This window comes from Heliangelus exortis, chromosome 3, assembly GCF_036169615.1.
Source record: "Heliangelus exortis chromosome 3, bHelExo1.hap1, whole genome shotgun sequence".
Classification (NCBI taxonomy): domain Eukaryota; kingdom Metazoa; phylum Chordata; class Aves; order Apodiformes; family Trochilidae; genus Heliangelus; species Heliangelus exortis.
This window is the reverse complement of record NC_092424.1, coordinates 46372752-46389882: the sequence shown is the minus strand read 5'-3', so window position 1 is coordinate 46389882 and position 17131 is coordinate 46372752. Positions and strand designations below refer to the sequence as shown.

The following is a 17131-nucleotide window of genomic DNA, read 5'->3' as shown; positions in this document are numbered from 1 at the left end:
ATTACTGGGCTGGACAAATCCAGGTAAGTTTGAAATCTCTCCAGTTGAGAGACAAAACTGAGATATTTTTTTTTATCCCTTCTAAGTTTAAAGGGTTTGAGTACTTTAATATTGTATTCAATATAATTCTCTAATGAAGTACTTCAATATTATCTAAAATAGTATCTGTGGTCACAACTGGCTATGCAGATCTATAGAAAAAAAAGGGGAGATGCAGGTTAAAGGATGAAAGACTAAACAATAGTGATACAATGTCAGTTGTCAAGTACTAATTTTTTATTAGGTTGTACACAACATTAGTGCTTTGGAATCCCCTAAGTAAAATTTGTTTCACTTAACCTTTGGGTATTGCAAACAAAGTCAATATTTGAAGAACATAAACAATAACTTCAGAATAAATGAAACGTAGATGGCTCTACTGGATTTAATTAGATATGACATTGAATAGCTTGAAAACAAACTAAAATACAAACATAAACATATTTATTAGGGCAATGTTTTATGAAATTCGTATAGGCATATTGTAAATACAAAAGATACAGCCTGGACAGTGAAATACTATTGCACTTGAAGAGCTAAGAATTAACATTCTGCAATTGCTTCACTAAGTTCTTAACTGACAGCACAAAAGCATATTTTAAGATCTGGTGTTCTGGTTCATAGATGTGAAAAAAATTACTGTCCCCCTTGTGTAGTCAGGGCCCTGTCTACAACAGCTATTTGAGCCAGAGAATAAAAAGGGGCAGAAAGAAGGTAGAGATGATTAAAGATTGAAGAGGTTACTCTTCTTGACAATGTCGTCTTAAAGGAATAAATATATATCCGTATTTCAGTTCTAGTATTTTAATGCAACAGTCTTCCATCTATAAAAAGCATGTTCCTTAAGTTAGCTTTGAACTACGCATACTGAAAATAAATTCATATTCTAGTATATTCTAGTCTATCTAGCTATAATCCCAGTGTATTGTATGCATTTAATTTAAAAAATGTCAGTTTAGTTTCCAGAAAACCTCAGTCTCACAAAATCTAACCCTCCTAAATAAATGTACTGTAAGCAAAATCACAGCAAAACCGTCTTTAACTCAAATGAAATGATACTTAAAGGCACCTTATCATACAAAAAGAAAACAAAAAAAACCCCAAACCCAAAACCAAAACAAAAATCCGAAAAACAAAAAAAATCCAATATATCATGTGTATTACTCCTGATATTAAAGGAAGCCTGTAGAGGACTGAAGCTTTGCCATTTCTTCATTACTGAAAACAAATCCAGTTAAGACTTTGGGCAAGCTTTCATTTTTCAATTAACATGTTTTATTTCAAATTTATTCAGAACTGAAACAAGAGTTACATTTACAGCTGAGGAAAGGAAAGATGAAACTTTGTTCTTTCTTTTGTGCTCAGCCATACAATTTATTTTTCTCTTGGCAACAGATTTTAAATCTCTTTGCCTTTGGTTTTTTTTTTGGGTTTTTTTGGTTTTTTTTTCATGGGAACTGTTTATAGTAAGTGCCGACATTAGCGCTGACAACGCTTTGTGTGGTTTTTTTCCTTTTGCCTGGTTTCTGTGTCTGTGTGTGCAGGCATGCATTCATTAACGTAATTCCTCAACATTCAACAAGAGTGCATCATAAACCAGAGGAAAAAAGCCTCATAAATATTTAGATCCTCCATCTACCTTCCAAAACTGAAGTGAAATAGAGTATTTAGTGAGGACTTGGTCTAAGTTAATCTGCATATGAACTGAAAGGGGTTACAAAAGGATGAAAAGGTGGTGGAAACGAGCACACAAACCCCGTAGTCTCCAGGGGGCCATTCATCTTGTTCTTGTCAATACAATCCCAGTCTCACTGCTTGGCTCTTTTCTGCGCATGACCCAACAGAGCAGCTCGGCAAAGACAACGTTTCAAAGGATGTGCGTGCTTTCTTCCTACTTTTGTTCTCTCATGTAATTTTTCGAGGAGCAAAAGCACAATACTTCATCTTTCCGAAGCTGCAGGAAATTTTCTAAATGTGTCTCTACTTGTTCGGAGTCCACACAGTGACATATAAACTTGACACATTTACATAAAAGAACAAGTAGGTTACATGAAAAAGCAATTTTAGGTAATCTAACGATTACTGAGAGGTAATGAGATCACAATATGCTTATGGCATATTATTATCTGCTATACAGCTACAAAACTATACAATTTGGAACTGGTGCTGTATAAATTTATATATAAAATGCCTTTATTTTTAACAAACAATACTGTCAAAAAGTCCAGAATTCCTGATATGAAAAGAAAACCCCACAAAATTTGTTATTTCATGTATTTTCATAATTAAACAGTCACTGAATTGCAGAAGGGACCTCTTGAGATCATGTACTCCAAACCCATGCAGAGAATTCTGTAATTTTTTGCATATATGAGGGAATGTTGTAATACGTTAAGTAGTATTTTTATTTCATGGTCTGAGATAAAATTTTGAAAGATTGTATCAATACCTGCAAACGATGTCTTGCCATCACCAACTGCTGTCTTAGGTATCCTTTCCAGCCAAAAGAGCACAAAGGCCATTAAACAATAAAGTCTGCAATTAGTCACAATGATTTTGCACATAACAATTCTTGATCATAAGCAGCCAAAAGACAGCAGTTTTTCAGTTGCTGTGAGGACAAAGTTAAGATGAAATAATGTAACTCAATTCATCAAGCTCCACATTAATCACACAAAGGTACAACAGGAGAATTACATCAGTACTATATGCAAAAAGGTAATTTTAGTCACATATTGGTAATATCCACTCATTTACTACATTACTGATGAACTATTTTGTGCTCGTGATAAGGGAAAGGTCTATTTTTTTCAAGTTAAGATCTGTATTTGTCTCCTCCTTAAATGAACTCCACTGTTGCTTTTTTTGTTTGTTTGGTTGGTTTGGGGGATTGATTGGTCAGATTCTGGTTTCATGTTACCAGACCTTCCCCAAACCCTATTACCGCAGCAAAACATTGATCTTATCAATGTAACACGGAGTACAAGCCTGAGCCTGCAAGCTGTACATACAGTGCTATGACTCCCCCACTAATCACCTGTTGCTAATCTAACACAAAGGACTCCACCTACTCTGACAAACTTTTATTGAAATACCAAGATGTATCTGTAGCCAGAGGGATAATTGATTTCACTACTAACCTCCCAAATGTCAAAGTGGGGCAAAAGACCAACTATACCTCCAGTAATGCAAATCAGATGGCTTATAAAGACTTCCTGGAAGTCGGGATGCATACTTTAATTGATGTGCTAGAAGAAAGACCTTCTTCAGGCATGAGAACCGGCCACCTGATGGGCTCTCTACTGTTTAAAGGTAAGTAAAAGAACTCTAGAGATGTGGAAATGGTTTTAAGTTCAGCAGTGCTTCCACTCTATCTCTTAACAGAGAAGTGGTTTGCCAGCTTTGAAAATAACAGGGACTTTCCAGGCCTTTTTTGGGGGGGAGGGAGTGGATTTGGTGTGGAGTGGGTGTGTGTGTGCTAATAAACAGAGACAAAGTATTCACAAAACCTGTAATCAGCAGAAGTGCAATAACCCTTCTTTTTAGTTTGACAAGTTATGTAAACACCCAAAAGGTGAAGAAAACAGCCATGAAACTTTCAAATACGTATTTTAAAACAAACATACCATATGAGACGTTAATATTTCAGTGATCACCTTTATTTATCAATGATACAGTAAGTTCCATAACATGAAACTGCCTATTACAGAAGGTTTTAAAGGCAACTTTCATTAAGTTGTAAGAAAAGTTACATACATAGAAACTTCTCACTTTCTAAATGAACAGAAATATCCAGACTTGTGTGAACTGGATCTGTACAAAAGTCAATTTGAATATACAGGAAATGTGTTTTATTTCCTTCCCTGTATTACAGTCACAATGAGAGACCAAGCACAAAGCATTTCAAACTAAGAAGAAAAACAAAAAATCAACAGAATTTGAGAGCTAGTCAGCAGGGTAGTGTCATTTCTATAGACTTCAAATTTAGCTGCAGCAATTATTATTTTTTTTTTAATCAGACCACTTTACCTATGTCTGGGTCATTACTCAATTGTGCATACATTTGGCCACTACACCACACTGAACTTTTCAGTCTGCTCCCATACCCCTCCACTCTGCAGTCTAACACTGTGACTATGAATGCAAAAATCCAACACACTCCCGCAAGCCAAACCTTGGGCATGACCACATTACCTTCTGCAGAGTAACTTGGTTGTTGTCAAAACCCTGAACACAAGCTCTTGCTCAAACTATTCTGAGTGCAAGTGGTTAAGAGAAAAAAAATCTTTCTGCACACTTACAGTGAGATTCACCTGACCACTTACAGCAGCTCACAGTGGCCACTCCACATGTCCAGAAGACATACGGGACATCTGCACAGAGCTAGCAAGTGATACAAGAACTATGAAGAAGAGCTCTCCTGGAGGTTCAAGTGGAATATCATAAGGCAAGTGAATCTCACCCTTTATTATGCTTATAAACATGCAATAATGAATTACTGTCATCAAACATTGGACTGATTTTAAATAATAATCAGATACAGTATTATCTTAGTAAGATCATGTTATCTGCTATGAAGTGTCTGTAGCTCAGAATGAGTCCGATCTCCTAGATAAGCTATCAGTGCAGAAATGCTTGCCTTTTGGCTTTGAGGCCAAGAGTTGTTTTACTGATTGGTATGACCAATCAGCTCCAGTGACAGTCAAATAGAAATTTATGATGCACCAGCCTACCAAAATGGCATGGTATTTGGGATGCTTCCTGTTTCTCTGAGGAAATCCTGAATCTATCCAAGTGCTTAAGCAATAACTCTCTGTACGTTTATAATGGCTTTCATGCAAGCAAATTTAAGTACTTTACTACGAAGTTTGTTACATGGTTTCTGAAGAATAGAAAACTGAAATAGGTGCTGAAGCATATCGTGACAACTTACCTGGCTACCATATTCTAGGAAAGATTCCAAGACTCTAAAGAATGACAGTGGGTAGGAGGAACAAATGGGAGACAGTAAATTTGAACTCTGATGGAGCAGGTCCAGAGGAAGGCCATGAAATTATCAGAGGGTTGGAACACCTCTGCAATGAAGACAGGCTGAGAGAGTTGGGGTTAATCAGTGTGGAGGAGGCTCCAGGGAGACCTTATTGCAGCATTCCTGAAGAAGGCCTAAAAGAAAGCTGGAGAGTGACTTTTTTACAAGGGCATGTAGTCATAGGACAAGGGGTAATGTTTTCAAACTGGAAAAGGGTAGATTCAGGTTAGACATTAATAAGAAATTCTTTGGTGTGAGTGTGGTGAGACAGTGGAACAGGTTGCCCAGAGAAGTTGTGGCTGCTCCCTCCTTAGAGGTGCTCAAGGCCAGGCTGGATGATGCTTTGAGCAATGGGAGGTGTCTCCACCCACGCCAGGGGGGGTTGGAACTAGATTATCTTCAAGGTCCCTTCCAACCCAAACCATTCCACGATTCTAAATCATCCAAAACTAAGTTTAGGCTTCCTAAAGCAAAAAAAGACCATAAAGATATTAAGAGACTGAACACTGCTGTTTACTTGTAGAGGAAAGGCACAAATACCCATAATCAGATAAAGCAGAGAGCAAGTTTCTGAGCATACTATAGCACAGAAGCACAATGGTCTCTGTGTGGGAAATCAACACACCACTGTAGCTCTTTGTCCTTTGTGATGAACACTCGAGCAGTTCTGTCTTCTCTACAAAACTGAAGATTTGTTTTGCTTGGTCCCTTTCCTTCCTCACAGCTTTGTAACTCTCTTCACTATTAAATACATAAAACAAGATTTGTATTAATAAAGATTTAGATTATACAAAGTATTTTGAGTGGGGAAGTTTTCAGACTGATAATAATTGCATTTTATTAGAAGGCCCAGGCAATACAAAAGTTTCTTGCTCATTACCAGAAAGCTTTAAAAATGAAGTTTTCCTATAACTAGTTTGTTTTCTACCCAGCTCAATATAAGCTTCTTGCATAAGGACTACTGCTCTCCCTGTACTGACCATTAAGAAGCATAAGCAGCACACCACTAGTGACGCCTCAGTAAGTCAATATACATACACATTCCTATTTAATGTTATAAGGAAAAGTTAAATTAATGCACTACGTAATGCAATTAATGCATAATTACCTAAGCCTTACTTGGTTTTACAAAATAACTGATTTGTCACTGTTGGAAAAATCCTCTAAGATCACCACATCCAACCATCAACAATCCCCTGTCCCCCAAAAAACCAAACCAACCAACCAATCAACCAAAAAATTTACCACCATACCCACTAAAGCATGACCTGAGGTGCCTCATCTATGTGTTTTTTAAATACTTTCAGGGATGGTGATTCCACCACCACCCTGGGATTTTAGCAGTGATTAAGAAGAATGGATAATTTAAATCTATTTACAAAATTAAGGCTCAAAACATTTAATTTATATTCAGTTGTAACCAATTCAGTCTATTTTACCAAAAGATGGTGCACCTGAAAACCAGAACTCATCAGTTTCTTTAGCTCTCAGCTCTTTGCCAGTGTGGCTGTCAAATCTGCAAATTTCCCTGATACAGACTTTGTCTTTTTTTTTCCCCAATCTTATAGTTAAACTGAAAACACTTCTCACTATGGTGAAAAGTAAAAATACTTTTGATTATCTATCTTACACAGAAATACGTCTTTAAGCACTGTAATTTTAGTTACGTGTTGCCAATAAAAAAGCTACTGAGGGCACTACAACTGTTGAAATTACTGCATCATTTAAAATGCATAATGTTATCCTGGATAATTTTAAGGTTAGATATCTAGCACAAGCTGGATAGAAGGTAAAAAACACAACAGGAAAACAAAATAGGTGTGTCTGAAACAATGGCTAAGATATCTTAAATTTTTTAATTTCCAGACACCTTTACACTGTCATCTTTTAAATGAGAATGCTTTTTAACCGGACTCCAGTGACAGTTATATTTACAATGGTGAAACCAGTGCCTCCACAGAGTTAGGCAGCACTTACAGCAATACATGCTTGCTGCTACTCCACTTCTGCAACACTTTACAAGCTGGCTCACAATGTCTCCTTACATGTGTTCTCCACAAGAGACAGGAGAGAAATCATTTGAAATTCCTCCCAATGCGAGCCCAGAGATGTAGAGCTGAGGTAGTAATTTTGTTGACTGTACAGATGGGACTTGTAGTTAAGCACAGTAACTGAAGTTATAGGACTATACATGGTATTAGAAACACTGGAAATGTGCATGGTGTATTTCAAGAGATTATTCAGCTTACACCGAGCTATGATGAGTATCAATGATCCAACAACAAAGTGCGCAAAAATAACGCACGTTTATAAATTACGAGATTTAGGAAAGATTATGAGCTTAGAAGCAAAATATACCTTCAAAACACAGAATTCAAGTATGTTCTGTGAATAGTTATTTTTCCCCTAGCTCTTAAGTTATGTTATATGCTGTTATGAACAAAATTATAAAGTAGGTAAATTTTATGTTTACTATATTGTAATGTAGTGACTCAATTTAGTTTTCTCTCTGTAAGTGCTGGTAATTTTTCTTCTAGGCTGTCTCAGATTACTTTTCTTTCCCTCCTCAGGGTTTTCCACCTTCCTCAGCAACATTTTAATAAAACTGGAATGCAGGACATCATTTTTATCTCCTAATGAAGATTGGGAAATCAAACCAATCTAAACTTTGTTCTTAATGCAGATATTTGTCAGAAGCCTAGCAGAACTGCCACCCTGCCTAGACAGACATGTTTTCTTGTTCTACAATCCAATCTTTTCTGAAGTCATCATAGTAGTAGGTAAGTGTAGAAACAGCATGGACATTCCTTAACCATGGAAACGATCTACTTATAGAAAAAAATATAATCTAATAGGTAAGTAATCTATGGCATTCTTGAACATTGATATAATACATTCTACTAAATACTGATTTGCATCTTTTGCATGCATAACCATGGCTATTTGGTACTTAGAGATAAGGTGAAGCCTAACAGAGATACTCGCGTCTTCAACAGGTTGCCTAGATAAGTTGTGGATGGCCCTCCCCGGAAGTATTCAAGCTCAGGTTGGATAGGGCTCTGATCAATCTGATCTAGTTGAAGATGTCCCTGCTCATTGCAGGGCAGTTGAACTAGTTCATCTTTACAAGTCCCTTCCAACTCAAGCTAATCTATGATTTTAACTACTGAGAGTTGAACAAAGCGTTCAGTTATTTCATGAAGCACAATTTTGGCCCCTCCATCCCATCTGTTTAACAGTATCCTATCACAACAAATTATGGTATATGGAGTATGTACTTTACCAAAAATCTATCAGGTATAAAACTTATGTCACAATTGGAAAAGTGAGAATGCAGCTCTTCCTACTCTTGTATAAGTGGTTGAATCACTCTCCTGGTTCCTTTATTGCAACCTGAGGAATATCCAGTTCTAACAGGAGCGATACTTTGGGTTACTATGCCTTTTTTCACACTTGTTGTACAGCTTGAGATACTTTAAGTATACAAGATACAAATCTGAATCCTTACAGGCTAAGGTGCCCTTAAAACCTGTATCTTCTACTTCATCAGCATTCAGCTGGGATCAGTAGTGGATAATTTAGGCATTAGCTATCCAAAAATTACATACAGAGCTCAAAAAGGTGTTACAGTCTATGTATGTTATTATCTGTATTTAATGGAGTAAGCCTATCCTAGGATTTTAAGAGAAGGCAAGACATATTTTCAACTTGCTGCTGTGTCAGAAACACATTCAAGCCGGAGTAAAGCATCCAGTTCCACACCTAGGATAATCCTGGCATACAGAGCGGTCAGGTAAGGGTTACGATAAATAGTTACAAGAATGTGAGGTGGTCATTGGAACACAGGCTTTTTTTAATTAACTCTTGCCTTTTAAGACTATGAACACTATGCCTTCTGCATATATACTCTTCCTGCTATGACTTGTTTGAAAAGTGACCTGTCAGTTTGGCTTAATGTCAAAAGAAATAGGTTTTTGTTTGTCATACACATAACACATTTTCAATTTAATTGGTTACTGAGAGTAACCAGTCTGTCTCTGGACTTTATTTGGTTCACAGGTTAATCAACTTCCAGAGATTAACAGATTTTAGATGTCCATTTTGTAGTGACCACATCTGACTGCTGCACTACAATTATAGCAGCTACAATCTTGTACACCAGGAACTATTAAATACTGAATCATGTAGTGTTTTTTTCTTAAGTGACTGTAAAGTGGAGAATTGCTTTTTTTCCCTAGAGAAGAGTAGTATAGCACACTGGTACCTTCCTGTGACATTATTGCAGGAGGCTGATGACATCTAACTGTATAAGCCTATCATTTGGTCAACAGGAACGCTGGAAGTAACAGCTAACACTTTAAAAGAGTAAGTTTCCCATTAGTCATCAGCCTTCAGCTCTCCCATTTCCCAAGGTGCTATCAGCTATGAACATTATAGCAGTAATTGAATTCCCTTTTTATGATCATTGCAGGCCTTTACTGTAATATACAGAGTCTGCTCCTGGCGTTATCATAATTTTACTTACTTCAAGATTAGATTAATGCAGTAAAACTTCACCTTAACAGAGAAGCTGTTGGAGAACACTACATGCTACATAGAAGAAGGGCTACCTAGATGAAAATGTAAGAGTTAAAGACTTCTGCTTGTGTCCAGATTCGAGGTAAGGCCTTGGGTAGCTGCTGGAAGAACAGCACAGGACTTTGAAAGAAACCAAGACAAAACCTGCTCCTCCATCCCCAATATCAGTACCGCACCGCTTTTCTCCCCCTTACCTGCAGGACCTGTTTATCCAACCCTGTGCTCCACCCCTCAATTCTTCCCCCATGGGAAAGCTGCAAAGTTCAGTGGAGTGCAAGAGTTTTCTAGTGCCTCTGTAGGTCAGCCTGTAGACACACCACTCCTGATGGGAACCTATACTTTCTCTGAGGTCTTTAACCTGGCATTCTTAAAACACCCCTTTCCAGGATATGGAAGCATGGTAAGTTAAAGCAGAGAAAAGAACTTCAGGTATGCTAAGAAGGGGGTTTTAGGTAGCTTATTTCTACTGTATACTTGCTGAAGAAAGAAATAACGCTGATTTGGTTATTGAAAACTAATGGTATTATCTATATTTTGTTAATGCATTCAGCTTTTGCAAGGGCATTTTCCCAATGACTTTTCATTAAAAACTTTAAAACTCTGAATTGACATCAAGTATTAGAACTGTTCTTAAGTCACTTACGCCCACCTACACAGGAACCTTCAGTGTATATCTTTGAGCTTTTGCACTGTTCACACTGAGAGAATAATTCAGATTAACACAGAGCAAACTAGAGCTTGAATTTTGCATTGCACCATGTGAGTGATTCCTCTGTAACTGGTAGTGTGTCCCATCTTATTCTCTAGTAAACGAGTGGAAAACAGCTATGGATAACCTTATCCATATTGTTCCTGTTAGTAGGGAAGATAACTGATAGTCACTGCATGACAGCTTATGCCGATATTTTTTATATCGTGGGGTTGTTTTTCCTGCTCATATTCAAACAGTTGTAGCACTTTATATACAGGAAGCAGTAATGAAGCTGTATGGGAACAGCAGCACCAAACCTGCTGAAAAAGTCTCCATATGCTATTTTTACTCTGAGAATCAGCAGTCTAGAACAGTTATTCTAAAATTATCTGAGTTAATCTAATTTTAAGATAAAAGCCTAACAGATGCCCTTAATGAAAATGAAGGATTTGATACCAGGTCTTTTCAGGGTTAAAAAGAGCCTTCCCTCACTAGTTAAAAATTAGCAAACAGCTACAAGAATGCATCAGACTGCTCTACACCAAGTAAAAGGATGGCAATTTTTTAGGGATATAAGGCTGTGCTTTAGCTTGTCACAATTTTAAAACGTGGATGGAAAAAAGCAAACACAATCCTAATAATCTTGTTACTAAATAGAAATGGTAATGTTTCATCATCCATAGCCATACTGCAGTGTGCTTTGGGTATGTTACCAATGGCTTAAGAATCTATATTTAAAACTACAAATGGTTTGTAACATTGCTACTCTTTCTTTGGTAAAAAAGCTATCACCTTGCTGAATACATATTTTTTAAAATAACTGAAACAAGAAATCTGACTTACGTTACCTAAGCCAGTAATTTTTACTTAATGTAACCAAACCCCTGAAATGAAATACAAATTCTTATGTCCAAATATGTTCTCCGTGTTTGAAGGGCAAAAATACCATAAACATGACAAGGAATGTAATAATGCAAGGCATTTTTACTGTCAAGAGACCTAGTTTCTGTAAATTCTTGTGAATGCACATTTTTCAGGAGAAGCAGAATAACACTGCTTGACAATATCCAGCAAAACTGAACACCTGTCAAGACAACATGTCTGTACTTCTTTTTAAGTTTTGAAAACACTGTTCATTTTAACCTAATAAATAAAATCTCTTCAAATACTCTGCAGTAAGTAAAAAAAATTGAATTTTTACAGACCTTTAAGCAACATCTAGAGACTTTCTATCTAGTCCTATTAAAAAATGACTTTTTAGTGAAATAAGTGAAGAACGAAGTGATTTTTATCTAGCTTTATCATATAAACTATACCAAGCTACTGAAAATCGGAGCAAAGCTTTCTCAATAATAAAAGTCAAGTAACACCAAGTGCGTGCGTGGGAAGGCGCCGACCAGGAGGAATACATACAAGCAACCGCGTCGCGCTGCTATGCCTCTGCGCCTGCAATGGATGCAGCACGTTAATTTTGGTTCCGTCTGCCGGATACTGCTGCTCCCACCACGACTCCCATCCAAGCCCGCCAAACAAGCCACGACTGATGCCAAAGCACGGCGCGGCCCTGTAAGCAAAAAAGGGCGTGTAACTGCCAGCCGGCGAGGCTTCGTCTCGGAGGCAGCGCCGCGACCGCGACACAGAAGCCGACCAAGGCTGCCGCGGGGCACCGAGACGGGGGCCCGTCAGGCTGGGATACGGCGCCGAGCAGCGCCTGTGACAAGCGCGGGCTGCCGTCGTCGTTGCAGGGTCGGGAGGCCAAGGCGTGAGTAAGGCTGGGCCACCGCCCGCAACGCTCCTTCGCCCCCGGCAGCAAACGCCCAGCCCGCTCCGCGCCCCACAGTGACGGAAGGCAGCCGTTAAACCGCTCCGGCAGCACGCGGGCTCGCGCCGCCCGGCCGACAGACGGGGAGAGGCCCGAGGGGAGAGCAGCTCCCCACCACCCCCGCTTCTCCTCGCCGTCACTCCCCTCTCCCCGCGGGGCCGGTTACAGCTCGTTACCGGGGCGCTCCCCCAGCCCCGGTACCTGGGCCCCTGCGCCGCGTTTCTCTTCCTGACCCCGCAGCCGCGTTACCGATTAGAAATCGCTCCTCGCGCCGCTCCGCCACCCGCACCACCCACCGCCCGCGAGCGCATGCGCGGGGCAACCAACCACCGCCCAACCAACCAACCGCCCAACCGCCGCCGCAACCCCCGACCCCACCCCCCGGACCCCACCCCGCTCCGCCGCGCGAGGCGGCGGCCACGCCAAGCGGCACCGGAGCTCTCAACGGCCGGCGCACGCGCCCCGCGCCCCGCACCCCGCCCTCTGGGGCGCACGTGACCCCGCCCCGCCCCTCCGCCCACGCCCCCCGCCCCCTCCCCACCCTCTGAAGCCCCGCTCGTGCCGTAGGTGCGGTACCGCCGCTCTGTTCACAAGAGTTCCGTGCGCGCGCCGGCTTCAGCGGGGCGGGAGGGGGTGGGAAAAGCGTGCGGGAGCTGCACGAGACGTTGCGCACCCGAGCGCCTGCGCCGCCTGTCCACGCGCAGACGCCCCGAGGGAGCGCAGTCGGGGGTAAGGGGGCAAACCCCCCTTCGGCCCGCCGGCGGCGCCCCTTCCCCTCTCCACCCTCCGCCCCGGGCCCCCGGAGCGGAAAGGGAGCGACAGCGAGCTCCGCCAAGCGGCGCTGCCGCCGCCAGCCGCCGAGTGACGGCCGCTCCGCCCCTGGGCCCGCCCCCTGGCATGTACCCACCCCCGCGGGCTCTGCCCCCTCCCCTCCTCCTGCCGCCGCCGCTGCTGCTGCTGCTGCCAGCGCAGCCTGAACTGAAGCGAACTCCGGAGCGAACTGAGGAGAAGTGAGGAGGCGGCGGCGGAGCCGAGACTCACCAGCCACAGGCAGCGGCGGCGGCGGCAGCAGCGGGAGGGCGGGCGGGCGGGAGGGAGGCGGAGAGGAGGACACACCAGGCGCAGCGCGGCGGCAACAACAGCGGCGGCGGCAACAGCGGAGAGATACCGGCGGCGGCTCCTCGGAAGCGGCAGCCGCGCCAGCAGCGCCCGCCCGCCCCGCTCGTCCCCTCCCTCCCCCGCCGCGGAGACAGGGGGCAGCGCCGAGAAGAGAAGCCGGGCTCAGCGTGTGGGTGCGCGGGAGTAGGAGGAGGAGGCGGCGGCGGAGGGGGGACACACCGAGGACTGCGCCGGCCGAGGGCGCACGGAGCAGGGAAGCAGCGGCACCGAGAAGCGGCGGCGGGTCCTTGTGCCTGGGAAGGAGGGCGCAGCCCGCACAGGGGTTTCTACCGAGTTTTCCTTTTTTTTTTCCGGTCCCTCGGACTCGTCGGCAGGTCTGCGTTTGTCTCCGGATTTGAATCCTCCTCCTTCTCCTCCTTCCTCGGGGAAGCTCCCCTCCCCGCCCCCTCCCCTCCCCCACCGCCTCCCTGCCCGCCCGGATCCAGCCGGGCGCCCCGTGCCGCGGTCGCGTTGCTCGGCGGAGCTGCTGCGGGCGCTCGCCGTCTCTACGCGGGCTTGGAATATGGTTGGGGAAATGGAAACCAAGGAGAAGCCGAAGCCGAGCCCCGATTACCTGATGCAGCTGATGAACGACAAGAAGCTGATGAGCAGCCTCCCCAACTTCTGCGGGATCTTCAACCACCTCGAGCGGCTGCTGGACGAAGGTAAAAGCGCTTGTCTGGCCTCCCCCTCCCCCGCTCCGCCGCCCTGCCCTATCTCCCCCTTGCCCTGGGCCTCCGCGCTGCTCCTGGGATCCCGCTCGGCCCCCCGCCCCAGCCCCGACCAGGCGGCGGGGGGAGCCCGGGGCCTGTTTGCCTCTCCCCGCTGTTCTCCGCACGCTTTCGGGCCCCGGCTGGAGAGCCGAAAACAAAGGGGAAGTGCGAGCTCTCCCCGCCCTGGCTGCTGCCGTGTGGTGCCGGGGGACTCGGTGAGCAACTGCGAGGGAGACGAGGCAGCCCTGGCCGCGGAGGTCCCCCCTCTCTCCCGGGGATTTCCCCTCCCACCCCCCCTTTAATTTTTTTCTTCTTCCTTCCCTGCACCGTCTCCGAAAACCGGGGGAAGGGTAACCGCCTCACGGAGGGGAGGGAACGAGGAGAGGAGCTCAGGAATGTGCTCTGGGGGAAGGCAGGGAGGAGGGGAAGGCAGGCTGGCGGCGCGGCGCTCCCCTCCTTCCCTCCCGAGGCGGCGGGGAGCGGGGTCCTGTGCGGCGCCCGTCGGGGGAGCGCTTCCCGGCCCGGCCGGAGGGCCCCGAGTGGCGGGTGGGGGCGGGGAGGGGGGCAGGGTTGGGAGGGTGTTCGGTTTCGAGATTTGGCTGTTCTGGAAGCTGCTTGAACTTGAATGACTAAGACGGAGGGGGCCGAGCTTTTCCTTCACCTCCAGCTCTACCCCACCCCAAACTGGCCACAAACTAATTGCAGTTTTCCTATACTGTAAGGGAAGCGAACAAATTTTTCTTTCAGCTGTCCTTATCTTTTGTAGAAACTAACTTAGTAGATCAGACTCCTACGTGTGACTGTAGTGAAGGGGAAAAAAAAAAAAGATAATTACGAAATTGCCTGGTCTGCCCCAGCCAAACGTCCGCTGTCTACCCTATCTCCGCACCCTGCGGAGGGGTGAGGGGGCTGCTCCTGTGGCTTGACCACCACACTCTCCCCCCCTTTTTTTTTTGAACTTGAGTTTTTACAAATAAAAACGCATTTTGGAAAGATAAGAAAAAAGTACGTATTGAGAATTTCATGCATCTCCCACCACCCCCACCCCCCCCCCCCGGTACGGTAGCAGACCCACTGTGTTAAAAACAAAACGATACACTTGTTCTTAGTATTTTAGGCTCGGTTTATGCTTGAGTTCAAAGCTTTGCTTTTCTAGTTAAAAGCGTTTCCTTTTTTACCACCTTAAACCTAGGCTTTCTGATGAGTGAGAAAGACCTGTTTGTTTCATCGTACTTAATTATACTTTGTAGAATTTGATAAAGCCATAAATTATTTATACAGTTTCAACTTGCTGGAATTCGTAGCATGAAATACTTTCGAGATTTGGAGTTAGGATCCTTGTTTGCAGACTTATATTCCCCCTCGCTAGAAGAAGGTTGGGAAGTTGTTGACCTCGGAAGATGAAAGAACCGGTTATATTTGGTAGAGCAACTCCCCGCCCTCTCCCAAGACTGCAAAAGTGAGATAGTGACTGTAGCACAACAAAAAATAGTATAGCGAGAAAACGCTGCCTTCTGAAATAAACTATACAAAAGTAAAAAAACCCAAACAAACCAAAATTAAACAGTGAAGAATACTGAAAGATGGACTGTAGGAAGTTGTGGGATGGGACATTCTTTTATTATTTTTAAGACTTTCGGTGAAGGTTGAATTTATATTGGAGCAAATACGGATGTGGAAAGTAAAACTGTTTAAAACTTACGTTCTTGGTCACCACGGCAAACAACCTCTTCAGAATAGTTAAGTTTACAGTAAACATCAAGAAGAAACTTGACTGAGAAGACTCCCTTTTAGCACAAATAGATACTTCCAGAGGTTTGCTGTTGGATTTTTCAATTCTTGAAACACTTCAACTTATATTTGGCCAGAAGAGTCCTGAAACGTGGTTTTTGTTTGGCTTTTTAATTTTTTTTTTTTCGTTTTTGATTTTGACAGAGAACAGAGGGAAGGTAAACATTTTCCTATATGAAAAGGACTCCAAAGTCTTAACATATTTTGATATATTTTTTAATACCGGAAGCTCTGGAAGTCTGTGTCGTCAAGTATTGGAGCTGAAAAAGGAGGGCTGTGGAAAGTTTCTGAAAAAGTTTAAGGATTGTGTTGGAGCTATTCTTCACACTCTTCTTTAAAAGAAAAATAAATAGAATGCAATTTATGCTTCTAAATAGCCTCAGGAAGAAGTCTGCTATCCCTTTAAGCTTTTCTGCTTTTCCTGTTTACATTGGCAATTGGGTGGACGTATTGTGGAGGCAGAAAACTTTTTGGAATGTTGAAAAAAATGTTTCATGCAAATCTAGTAAATTGCTTCAAGACTTCAAAATTTGAACACTAAGGGGCGCCAGTTATTTTTTTTCTGAGGCTTTAGTCCGTCCTCTGAACACCATTTCTGACTTGAGTAGTGAAATTAACAAACCTACTAGAAGATACCAAAGAAAATACTTGTGATTTTGTGCGGGTATCTCTCTTTACATGAATATATATGTATCGTATGCTTATATGCAGTATTACATAGGTGGGATAGTTGATAGTGATGAACAGCTGAGAAGTGGAATCAACTGTTGTCCTATGAAACACATATCCCGGTTACCAAAGGGGCACTGTGTTAAATATCTTAAACTGTATGCTGGGCTCACATCCACCAGAAGGGTTCCATAGTTTGCTGGAAATGTCTGCAAAGATGTACAATGCTTGCTTAAAAGTATAGCATCTGTTAGTTTTTTCAGTTATTTCATGGCACTTTTGTGAATACCAAATATGAGGGCTAGGTGTGTATATATAGGGATTTATATAAGTATACCTAAAAAATAAAGTTTCATTGTTTATACTCCCTCTTTACTCCCTCCCCGCTACAATTTGGTTTGCTGCTTCTAGTTTATTATTTTGTGCTTTAGGTAGGTGTGTTGGGTTTTTTAGTTAGTATACAACTGTTTTCCTGAAGGCTTTGTTTATACTTCAGGAGAATAATATTATCAGCCCTTGTCTTTTATTTTGTACTAGTCAAACTCAAGAAATTAAGTCAAAACCCCAACAATTCAAACAAATTAAACATGAGATTGCTTTCTCTAATGGAATGCTAAGACTTCATTTGTTTTTACATGCCA

At 42.9% G+C, this 17131-nt stretch overlaps 1 protein-coding gene and 2 long non-coding RNA genes across 21 annotated transcripts in view; 2 read left to right on the top strand and 1 right to left on the bottom strand.

Moving 5' to 3' along the window:
* Positions 1 to 254: 254 nt before the first annotated feature.
* On the bottom strand, positions 255 to 12936 carry LOC139794623 (uncharacterized). Of its 4 annotated transcripts, none has more exons than XR_011725203.1 (4): positions 12736 to 12936; positions 11751 to 11901; positions 9841 to 10024; positions 255 to 5532 (listed from the first exon to the last, which is right to left on the bottom strand). It is a non-coding gene; the product is annotated as an uncharacterized lncRNA (long non-coding RNA). The 4 variants fall into 4 exon arrangements; XR_011725205.1 differs by lacking the exon at positions 12736 to 12936 and adding an exon at positions 12538 to 12596; XR_011725202.1 differs by lacking the exon at positions 12736 to 12936 and adding an exon at positions 12409 to 12521.
* On the top strand, positions 8060 to 11700 carry LOC139794625 (uncharacterized). Its single transcript, XR_011725207.1, has 2 exons — positions 8060 to 8114; positions 8395 to 11700. It is a non-coding gene; the product is annotated as an uncharacterized lncRNA (long non-coding RNA).
* Positions 12937 to 13040: 104 nt separating the features above from the next.
* Positions 13041 to 17131, top strand: part of QKI (QKI, KH domain containing RNA binding) — a 141170-nt gene continuing 137079 nt past the window's right edge. For 9 of the 16 annotated variants that reach the window (XR_011725201.1, XM_071740457.1, XM_071740454.1 and 6 more), the window contains exon 1: positions 13041 to 13982. Coding sequence is in view for 14 of the 16 variants with exons in the window: in XM_071740457.1 (XP_071596558.1) it covers positions 13841 to 13982 (142 nt within the window). In the remaining 2 variants the exon portion in view is untranslated. The remainder of the gene's footprint in view (positions 13983 to 17131) is intronic. The other 7 variants (XR_011725200.1, XM_071740451.1, XM_071740449.1 and 4 more) reach the window with 2 other exon arrangements.